Raw genomic sequence first — 11,396 nt, forward strand, 5'->3', positions numbered from 1 at the left:
CCAAAATCATGACATTCCACTGCTGAAAAAGTATCTTGCATTGAAATTTTTCTCATACCCAACCCTTTGCGTGGGAGGGGTAGCGAAGTAAACTATGGTTATTTAGGGTCGGCTAGTATCGGGGCCTAGAGTAGAGGAGATAGGAGTAGGGTAGAGTAGGAGGACAATATATATATAAAAAAAAGGAAAAGTAGAGAGAGATAGCAAGAAATTTCACACAACACGCACACACACACACATACGCACACGCAAAATAACAAAAGAGAGGTATATAAAGAAAAACATAGGAAAACCACAAGGAAAAACAGCAATAAATAAATAAAAAAGGTGACTCCAAAGCACAACTAGGCTGACTGATCGCGCGCGACCACCACAGCTACTAAACTAACTATCGAAACACAAACACATATTGACCAAACAAAAGGAAGAACAAAAAGGAAGAAAGGGTATAGAAAACCAGATCCGCCAGTAGAGAAAGTTCAGAAAGTATAGATACTAGTCGCCTTAAAGGTATAAAAAAAAAGAAGCTAGAAGAAAAATAATAATAAGTAGGTAAATGCGAAGATAGACCGATGAAAACCGACTCAATGATGATGCATCCAAGAAAGAAAGAAAAAGAAAACCCCACCAGCACAACATAATCCGAAAGGGAAAATACACAGGGAAAAAAAAAGAAACAAAACTCCTTATGCCCAGCAATTTCTTTTCAGTAATATTTTCAGCTTTTTCGCCGCTTTTTGGTTGAAATAAAGACGAAACCTGATACCAATTTGCAGTCAAAAAAGAAAAAAAGAACAAGTCAAAAACAAATGAAATTAATTTGTTGAAAGTGTCTTGCCAAACGTAGAGCCTAATCATCCTACCGCCCCGCAGCGACAGCCTCCGTATATGCACCCCATCCATCACCTTCGCTGGGTGGTGTGGGCCATTTTGGTTGTTGCAAATCATCGTCTTTCCTACTCCTTCGGACCAGAACATCGACCGCCTTAGAATAACTGTTAGCCCGGTTTCCCACACGTGGGTTTGGTGTTGGGTATCCATTGGGGGCATGGGCACCGCTCGATGCCCTTACATCATGAGCTGATGTTCGCCTGGGGATATTATTTTCTGTTCGGGAAGCGGCAAGTACCTCATCGACAAGTTCGTCGTTCTCATCCGGAGTTTCATATCTTTGTCTGGCATTCCGTACACTTCGTCGCGTCCTAGAACTGATGGGTGCCACCACAATCCCGCTGCTTGGTACAGCCTCTCCACGCGATCCACCCGGGGTAGGCGGGAAGCTGGAATTTCGTCGGATGGAGTTGTTCCCTTTGTTACTAGAGTATGTAGAGCTGTTTGAGTCGTCCAACACGCCTTCAACGTCCCTAATAGCCCTATCAAATGCTCCAGTATCGCTGGGACTCTCCACTAACATGCTGCTCCTGTTGCTTCCGCCACCTGCATTACCCCCCCAAGCAATGCCACAACCAATCCCAGCCTCTAGATCCTCATCGCCGGGACTTCCAGGAAGTCCACCATTTTTTCCAGACAGTCTCCGTGCGCGCTTTCTTAAGTGAGAAAAAAAACTCTCCTTCTGTGCACCTGCCGAGGGTGGGCTTGCCAAACCTCCATTTACATTCGCGTTGCCATTCAACCTTTCAGCTGCCATTGCAACATGCACGTTTGTATAACCATTGCCATTCTGTGAATTCGTTGAAGCCACTGACAATTGTCGGCCAAGTTTTTTTACCGTCTTTTCTTCCATTCTTCTCCTCTCCTTTTCCATAGAAGGTGATTGGTTCTCCCTTCGTTGTCTAGCAGCCTCGACAGAAACAGTGTCACTCAATGGGGATACTGGCCTGATTGTAGGCAGTATCATCATTGGAGCTGCACTGGTTGATGCACCTGCTGCTGGTACTTTTTGTGCGTGCCACGTACTCCTTTTCTCTGACTTTGGCTTGAAGTCACGGTCGATTGTTGTTGTGGGGGGTGGGGAAACAACGCCATCGCCTCTTACTGTACCGATGAATGACTTTCGGAACCATGAGTTCTTCTTTTCAAGTGTAGGCTGAACCTCTGTGATCGAATCCCTCGATTGTTTTGTTACAAGATCAGACTGCTTTCGGAGCATTCGTGACGGTGTGTTTGATCGAGGAAGGAGAGGGTCAACTGCATCTTTGAAGTACTCATGTTGAAGAGCCTGGATGGAAGTTGGACGGTTACGTGGGTCCCACATCAAACATTGTGTAACAAACGTTGCCAATGACGCAGGCCATGTAGGTGATTGAAGAATGGTCTCCATGGGTTGAGGTGCCATCTATTTATAGTTAGTATTAAAACCCGTACTAATAATTGAGGTAAGGGGTAGGTATGCATGCAGACATAGGAGAATAAAATTCTCGCATTCTGCGCGTGTATAAGAAGTTAACGCACCCTTGGGAAGCTAAAACCCAGTCTTCCTGCTAATCTCGAGCCTTCTTTCCATTCACCACCACCCATCTTCTTTCCATTTCGTCCGATCCACTGCCCTGGAGACCCCATAACCTCGCATACTCTCCAAACCTGGTCTACCTCGTTACCACCTGGGAATAAAGGTTTCAATGTTGCTACCTCTACAGCCATTGCACCAACTGCCCAGATATCTACTGGCGCGCTGTACTCGCCAGCCCGCAATAACACCTCAGGCGCTCGGTACCATCTTGTTGATACGTATGTTGTGTATGGAAGTTTTGACGAGGTCTCACGCGCAAGTCCGAAATCTGCAATCTTAACAGTGTACGTCGGAGGTGTCGCTGGTGGTGTCACAAGATTTGAGTATCGGCGGAAGGAGCCCGTAGAATCGTGGGGGTTCTGGGCTGATGTGGAAACGAGGATATTCTCAGGTTTGATGTCTCGGTGGAAGAATCCATGAGCGTGGATGTGCTCTAATCCGGACAATATTTGGAATCTGCCCGGCTGGTCAATACCTGAACGCAAAAAGCGGCCCTCACACGGTAAACATACAGTACACTCTTTACCACGCTTCCTTCGAGTAGCTTGCCCTCTCTTGCCTTCATCAGCTGATAGAGATTTCCGTCCATGTACTCCATGCAGATGTGCAGGCGCTTTGTGTGGGGATCCAAGAAGATATCCAAAGCCGGTACTAGGTGCTGGTGCGCTGGCAACTGTCGTAGAAAGATGACTTCTCGGAGTTCCAGGCAAGGCGCGAAAGAGTCAAAGGTCTTCTTCATCGTTTTGATAGCAACCTATGCAGAAGTTAGAAAGTCACATCTAAAGAGTAACACAAGTAATCATGATACGCACCACACTCCCACGCCTTGCTACACCAGCTCCAGCCGACCGCACCTTGGCAAGTACGACACTGCCAAAACTTCCATCACCAATATCCTTAATGATCTCGAATCGATCCGTCAGTGCCATGGTTGATGATGAGGTTCCGCTGACCATTGTGGTTGATTAGGTATTTTGTCTGGAGGTGATTAGCATTCGGCACGAATGAAAGTGCGCCAGGGGTGTGTGTGGGAAACATATATACCTAAAGAAATAGGAGGCAAGCAACTCCACTAATTAGGTACCACAAGTATAAGATCCAACAAATGTGCCCGCTAAACTACGAAAGATATAAAATAAATAATAAAAGCTCGCGCCGGTACAAAAAGAGATCAACTAAAAATTAAGGTTTCAACTTTGGATGTGATTTGAATGTATGGACTCTCGGAGGTCGGTATATGCCTGTTATGTTGCTTGAGGTTTGAAACGAATGCTGTATGTCCTAGTAAGATGGATGATGTGTTTTCTGTTGACAGCGACTCAGACTCGGCACCCAAGTACTTGATGATGCTTCCTTTAGTCGGGAGACGGTAGAAGCAGCAGAGGTGCAGAGCTGGAAATAGGTTGCAGGGGCCAGCTTTGACGACGTTGCAGACTGAAGACCGAGAAGGTAGAGAATGATGTGAAGGGGGGAGCGGGGAGGGGGGAGCAGGAATAGGAACACAAAAGCAGAAGGGGAGAAGAAAGTGCGATGGAACCAATGAAAACCAGTAGGACCAATAGGGGTGTTTTCGACTGGGATTGGGTGGAACCGAACAGCTGGATAGGACCGAAGGGCTACGAAAGAGAAGAAATGGAAAGAAAGAGAGAACAGGAAACAGGCAACGACAGAAAGAGAGCGTGGGGTGGAGAAAGGAAGTGAGTGGGTGGGGAGATATTTTTTGCTGCTGCGAGAAGGGAGTAAATGCGAGTGAGCGTGTGCAGCGGACGGTAGGTGCGTTGGTGGTGGTGGTGGTGGTTGCGCCTGTCTCGTGGGATTGTTGCAGTGTTGCAGAACGGCGGGTCGAAAGGCCTGAGAACTAGTCAGGTCAAGACCCAAGAAGGACGATCCGCTATGAACCCCTGCGTCCCGTTTTCTCTTGCAACTTCCTACTTGCCCTTTGAATTTATCAAGCGTGTTTACAGTATAATTATTAATTTTTTTTAGCAAGTAGGAGGAGGTATTGAGGGAGGGGAGAGGTCCTTTGATTTTAGACTCTCACGCGCTTTTCCTACTCTAATTCCTCTCCAACTGTTTCTTTGATATACTTAGAAGGCAAGTAAGATCAGCGGCAGTAGTAGTAGCTCCAAAGAAGGTAAAGCCCTGTGGCAATACTTCTTGCTTGCGTCTCCTGTGAGGCACGAATTGGTAGTGCACTCTAGAACGAATATGTGCGAGTACCCAGGGTAGTTATGTGTGTGTGTTGTATCGGCTGCAGCCGCGCTACCTTTCGCGATAGGCGAATGAGCGGGAGAAGGGACGGATGACAGTGTAGGCAATGCCTGATATCAAGCTTGAATTGGATAGACAAAAGAACAAGATGGCGAGAATATCTCTCTTTCTCTGAATAGAGTGGTAAAGCGTACGTCTTTGGCGAGATGAGCCCCTTCCCCGAATGTAGGTTGCGCACAGAACCCTCTGCACCTTGGCCAAATCTCAACCAATATTTACGCGTTTCCTGTACGGCTGTGTGGATCGCGCGTGGAAATTGTTCCGAAAAAGGGTGATGAGATGGTTCTCCGGATAATTGATCGTAAAGAAAGGGAGTAATCAATGCATCAATGGTTATTGGGGGTGATTCGACTGTAAAGTGTGCGCAAACCAGATGGCGAGATCTACCGTCGACCGGAGGATTTTGCGGTTGTGGCGGTGGGTGGTATCACTGGGTATGTCTCTCGGGGGGCTGAATATCGAACAGGGAGAGATACATGAATGTACTCTACTTTAGGACGCTGGTAAAGGATAGGATAGGATAGGTAGACTTTAGAGTGCTCTGCACAGCGAAACTTAGGTAAACACGGTAAGGTAAGAGGTGAGAATAGATGGGATATGGAGGGGTCATAGATGAGTCTATCAAATGACCAGGGGGCACCGTTGGAATAGAGGAGCAACAGAGGGGCTGTTACATTACTTACTCCCACTCTTACAGATGATGATGATGATGATGATTATGATAATGATATGCCCCTCCTGTTTGAATATTTGCTTTCTCTTGATACTGTATGTAGAGTCGTACCTAGGCGCATGTACATACATATGATGTATCTATGCGGTGGGAGGAGGGACCGTTGATGATGGGGAAGGGGGGGGGGTGTTGAACGTCCTGCCCGATTTTTTGCAGGCCTTGTCGTACAGGAACTATTTTGAGACAGCGGCTTCCCTGAGCTGCACTCAAAAGTCATAAGTTCTCTCTCTATCCTGTTTTCATCATCACCACCTTCAGGAATTCTCTCCACTTACAAAACAACACCAATTCACCTTAGTTCAGTCCAGCGCAGTTATGAGCAACAACACCACCAGCAACAGCAGCAGCAGCTTGCAGAAGGCAGCCCAGCAGGGCAGAGTGGCCCAAATCCAACCTCTTTCGGGGGATTGGGTGTGGTGATTTGCGGTTTGTTGTGTTGGCTGGATTCTTGCAGGGGCCAGGGCTGTGGAGATGCAGCTGTTGGGCTGTCAAAGCCTTTTCCATGTCCGAACCGCACCAGGGGAGGAGTGGCCGTGTCTGCCGAAACGGGTTGGCTTGTCGTCGGATATGATCCATGAAGTCTTAGACTGTTCTAAGGGCCAATCCCTTCCAGATGGTTTCCTTCGTTTCTTTTTTGGGTGCTTTACCGCAAAGGGATTAACGGCGAACAAGGAAGAAAAATACGCCTGCAATCTCCGCCGATATTGGACATATGGGAGGTGGGGAACAGAACAACAAAATTTAAAACTTGAATCTGAATTTTGATTTTCCTCTGTGTAGACCGCCGCCAGCGCCGCCGGTACATACTGTAGTATTCTCAGCTACGAAGAGAAGTATCTCTCTGATATATGAGTTACTTTCGGACGACTGCATGCGCTAAAATGTTTCCTTGTGTGGGGTTGTCCGCTTTGTCTCCTCTCTAACGCGCTTGTTTTGCCTCCATCCCCAACGATCCATAGTCGACTCACGTGGGAAGACGAAAAAGTCCTTAGCATCGATCCAGTGAGTGCGAACCATTCCTGTTCTCTTGCAGTGCAGGGACCTCCTCCTTCTCCTCCAGCTTAAGCTTGAACCTCCGTTGCAGGCATGAAAAATTAGGCTCCTGCGGCGCCGAGAAGTTGTGGAACGAACGAGGTGACAGGTCATGTTTTGGCTGCGTTCGCAACTTGCCGTGTTTAGGAAAGCAGCGGAGCCTTGGCAATCGCTCGAAAAGAAAGCGGTTGAGTCAGAACGGTTTTGGAGAACGGTGATAGGCCAGGGTTTAGGGCTGTTAGTAGATTGAGTTCCCTGCATGATAATTATCGGGCCTTGGCGGCGTAGGTAAGATGGCGACAACGTGAAGGAAATCCCTTGTCTCGCAGGTGTGGAATATATAAAAATTTAAATATAATATCAAATTGCAAAACAGTCAGTAGAACATCTACTCAGCGCTGTGTATCAAAAGATTACAATTCCTCACGCGAAATAAAAAACGATCTTTTATCGTACACAACCCGCTGGCAACCGATTGGACACCATTTACACAGTTTCGTCTCGACACGGTGTTTCTCTGAAAGGGGAAGGAAAAGGGAAAGCATAAAAAAACCAATATGATCACACGAGATGTTACATGTAATTATCTGCCGATACATCCAGCCAAACAACCAAGCTTCTGACTACTCTCAGTCTCTCACTAACCGAACGGTGATATCCTTCTTCCAACATCGTTCCGTAAACGGCTCCCCCTCTAGACGCCACATTTGAGCGACCTAACTGTTTTCTCATCCCTCGATAGCACAAATTCACAACCTCTTATCAAGCCAACCGGGATCTCGGGTAGAGAAAGATCTCCAGTATGCTTGCTCTTCATCTCATTCTCAGGTCGGCGAGAACGGGTCTTTCCTTGAACCCTGAGTCTCCAGACGCCCTTTCGTTTACCCAACCCAACCCAACCCCAAACCTCGAGATGAACGTTTAATAGGGGCCAGCCACCAAACATCCACCGGCCGCCCTGCGGGGAATTCAACAAAACACCATTACCTACATACATGTATGCAATTGCTTATGTCGAGATGGTCCTCACAAAGTGATATATGTAAGCTACTCCACATGCGCGTATGCATACATGTAGAGTACATACTGTTCTGGTTCCAGAGTGTCGGTAGCTGGCACATATTCTCTACGAGCTCTATATCGGAAGTCACAACAAGTTCGTGGACTGTTTTGGTTTCCCTATATGATACAAGTAATTACATGCTACATCAATGCAATTCCAACTGTCGTTGGACGAGATGAGCCACAAAACGCCCAGATGGGATGGAGTAAAAAAGAAAGGGACATAACGCGTCGCACATGCATGCCGTACATAGGACCCAGCGTTTCAGAATCTCCCGGGAAAAGAAAGAAAAAAATGCATGCATGATGCTCTGCTGCTTCTTTGTGAGCTAGCCCATCGTGGCATCCACCCATCTCTCTCCATACATCACACCTGGTTCCCGGTATTAATAATTACCCGGATCGTTTCATGAGTTCAATCTTTCCAGGACGTCAAAGGTAAAAGAGAGAGCTCAAGGACAAGACATCATCACCTTGGGGAAATAGTCTCTTGTAAAGTTGGAAGTTTAAGTGCAAGCTGTATCACACTTAGCCTGGGATATAATCTCTATGTTCCCTTCTACCCGGCTATTTGACTGGAAAGCAATATATGGTATCTATCCCCACATACCCACGGGCCCCACCGAAGAACTAATGCCTCGCGACGACCATGACACGAAAAACCCACGGGCGACTACCCCCCCTCTTGGGTTCACAGAACTCATTTCAATTCTCAATTCGTCTTCCAGAATAGTGCCCATGACCTCGGTTGCGGGACGACGGAGCATATGACGTCGGAGAATATCGGTAGACAGCATTTATGGAGCAGCGCACAGTTACATACTGTATTCATGGAAGGACCAAACAACAAAGTTCGCTGCTTGCCATGCCACATATAACGCATGAATTTTATCGATATGTACCAGCTGTGCGGGAATGAAATGAACATCAACCGTGGCTTCGTTTCCTGTTGGGATTGGCAGATGCAATCTGTGCACAGACAGGATAGGTAGAAAAGAGAGAACTTGGACTCTCCATGATTAGAGGCTCGTGTTACTGAACGTTGGGGACAAAACATTTCTCTACTTTAGAAAATGCTCACCCTGTTAGTTGGGTAATGAGTTTACCTTTAATAAGGAGATCGCCGGGCAATCCCAATGAGAATAGACCCAAAATCAACTTCTGGACACCGTTGATTGGTAAAGCACACGAAAACTTTGATTGGTGTTTCACGATAGGAATTGAGGTCAGGGATGAGGCAGTGCAAGTTCATTTCGCAAAAACGTGCCCTGGGTGGCGAAGGTGCCCCCAACTTAATATCACTTTATTCTAGAATAACCAAGATCAACTGCGGTCAGACTTTCAGAAAGAAAATGCCCCAGGAAATACCTGGCTATTCCCACTCCCATGGTACAAAACACTTTGGAATTTGACATCCTCCCTCAACGTATGTGCAGTGCCGCCCGCCCTTCCTTGATTGCCTGCCAGCGCCGTCACAGGATGGAGAAACACGTAGGGTCCCTATTGTTGACCGACCTACCGTGTCCCAGGACCACCTTGCCGCTTGTTCTTCGGACTCGTAAGCTCAGCTTCCCATGCGGGACTGCGTACTTTACTTCTGCGGACGGGTAGATCTGTCATACAAAAAATCAAAACCATCTTTAAAGTTGCAGATGAATCCGCCCGCCGCCCGACCGATACGTAGGCCCCATTTCATTCATTCCGTGGAGTTTATTTACTGGCCCAATAAAAGCAACGGTGGAGACCGGCCCTGGCCGTGGTTGATAGGGTAGGATACTTCGGCCCGTATGCAAATCAAGTTGATCCCTGGCGGGGGGAGCTGTCTATCGGAAGATTTGTGGTTCGAGCGATGGCCTGCACGGACCAATGGATGGGTTTCTGTTCTTGGCTGGGGGCAGGCAGATCGAGACGGAGATCGGAGGTTTCCAGGTGGGAATTCCCTGTGCCTAGGTTGCATATGATGTAGTTTTGCTTTCATAGCATCGGGCTACACGCCGCCCGCCGCTGGAGGTCGGCCACGAGTGATAGTGTGTGATCGCTGAAAGCTGGTGTTGGTGTGTTGTCCCTGTGAGTGTAAAACTTGTTTCGTTTGGACAGGAAACATTACGCAGATGTTTTCAGGGTTGGGAGTCGGTATGAGACCCAAGCTCCCGGCTACAGGCCTACGGGAAGCATATGTGGATATAGTTACGGCACCGGGAAGACGGGCGAGCTCACAACCCTACACCGCCAGACTGCGGTTAAGTATCATACGGCAACTATATCTTTTAGTTTAACTCAACATTCGCACACGTGGAGGTCTCCCCCCGTAATGTAATGTGGCTGCAAACACCCGCGAGAGCTAGCTAGCTGAGGGGTTCTGGCTGATGGATGATACGCATATGGCTCGAAAGTCCATGAATCGTCATGACACCGATACGGGTTTGATACACTGCGCCTGAGACAGGTTGCAACACCCCGAAACGTCACTTTGCCTGCGAGTTCTGGCTGACGCGTTGTCGCCTTCAGAAAGTGGTAGGAAGCGTGCTCAAGTGTATGTATGTACATATAGCCAGCCATGTGAGTCATCATGAGTTTTCGAGACATGCAGTACGAGTGCTCTAAATATAAGCAGAGAAATCCTGTAGTTTGCAATCTCGCGGAAAATGTGTTAGTCTACGACTACATGTGCTTGTATGTCAATTTGGTTGATTAGGACACATAGTATGGATCAGCTACCATAGTATGGAATGAACAACAGTAGACTAAACCCACACGAAAGCTAAAAAGTCAAAAAGAGAGCTCGATCCCGGATTCGAACCGGGGTTGCCGGAATTTTCTTTTACATCAAAATCCGGAGTGATAACCTCTACACTAACCAAGCGTAATATTATCCATCAAACACGGGGTTTTGAAGGTCCCACAGGGAGGTTTCGCACTAGGGTATCCGTCTAAAGCTCCAGAGTAAAGAAATTTCTGATCCCGAGATGTCTTAGATTGCAGCAGGCCGTATATACATATTTAGCACGCCGTAGTTCGATTCTTTTTGGTGTGCTTCATGTCCCGTCACTCGTGCCCCGCCCCAGGTTCCAAATCCCACAATCATAGACCCAACTTTTATTATCTACCATTTCCGTGACGCGCATGAACGCAACCACAACCGCATAACATCACACTCTACCAACCCTCTGGGACCCGCCACTCCATCGGGTACTGCTTCCCCAGCCACTTACTCCAGCTTAGAGTGTTAGGTAGCAGTCGGGCGTGTTGATTATCTTTCTGCATGTACTCTACTTCTCTGGATGAGCGTATATCTCAATCGGGCTGCAGGTATAGCATAGAGTAAGTACTCTGCTAGTATATACATACGCCCACAAAGTGCAAGATACCCGCCGACGTTTGGTTGGGTGACCCTGCATGCTTGCTTTTTCCCCTCTCTTCTCAATACGTCGACTGTGGTTATGGCTGTCTCTAAGCGCTCGCTCGGTGCAGTGCAGTGCAGCGCAGTGCAGAGAGCAGACGGGGGGGGGGGCAAAGTATGGTGTTGCGGTGGGTCGCTGGAAGTAGGGTTAGGGGGAGCGGGGGGGATGATCTGCGTGAGGGTAGGTGGTGGCGGGTGCGCAGGGAGATGCGCGCGCGATCGGGGAGGGCTTTGAGCTTATCGCTGGGTGGTATGAGTCGAGGAGGGGCAGCATACTAATAACATGTGTTCTGAAAAATAGTTTCGTTCCCCCCGCGGCTGAGGGGATCGCTCAAATTGAAACATCACTTTGTGCATGTTATGCAGCTGTATTTTTGATATGAATTAACTCTTTTTTTTTTTGGAATAATAGTAATAATTGGAATAAT

The 11,396-nt window shown here is 47.7% G+C and overlaps 2 protein-coding genes across 2 annotated transcripts; both read right to left on the minus strand.

Annotated features, from left to right (window-relative positions):
• Positions 1–859: 859 nt before the first annotated feature.
• On the minus strand, positions 860–3,426 carry H6S33_000050 (uncharacterized protein; the record flags this gene model as incomplete). The annotated part of the gene is made up of 4 exons (XM_044831884.1): positions 860–2,296; positions 2,413–2,926; positions 2,983–3,224; positions 3,283–3,426. 4 exons carry the CDS (start codon positions 3,424–3,426, stop codon positions 860–862), a joined length of 2,337 nt encoding a protein of 778 aa, XP_044699609.1.
• A 2,342-nt stretch (positions 3,427–5,768) lies between these two features.
• On the minus strand, positions 5,769–6,050 carry H6S33_000051 (uncharacterized protein; the record flags this gene model as incomplete). Its single annotated transcript, XM_044831895.1, has 1 exon — positions 5,769–6,050. The coding sequence occupies one exon, from the start codon at positions 6,048–6,050 to the stop codon at positions 5,769–5,771; it is 282 nt and encodes a 93-aa protein (XP_044699610.1).
• Between the last annotated feature and the right edge of the window lie 5,346 nt (positions 6,051–11,396).

The sequence above is a fragment of the Morchella sextelata genome (genome assembly GCF_020137385.1).
Source record: "Morchella sextelata strain SCLS chromosome Unknown scls_1, whole genome shotgun sequence".
In the NCBI taxonomy this organism is placed as follows: Eukaryota; Fungi; Ascomycota; class Pezizomycetes; order Pezizales; family Morchellaceae; genus Morchella; species Morchella sextelata.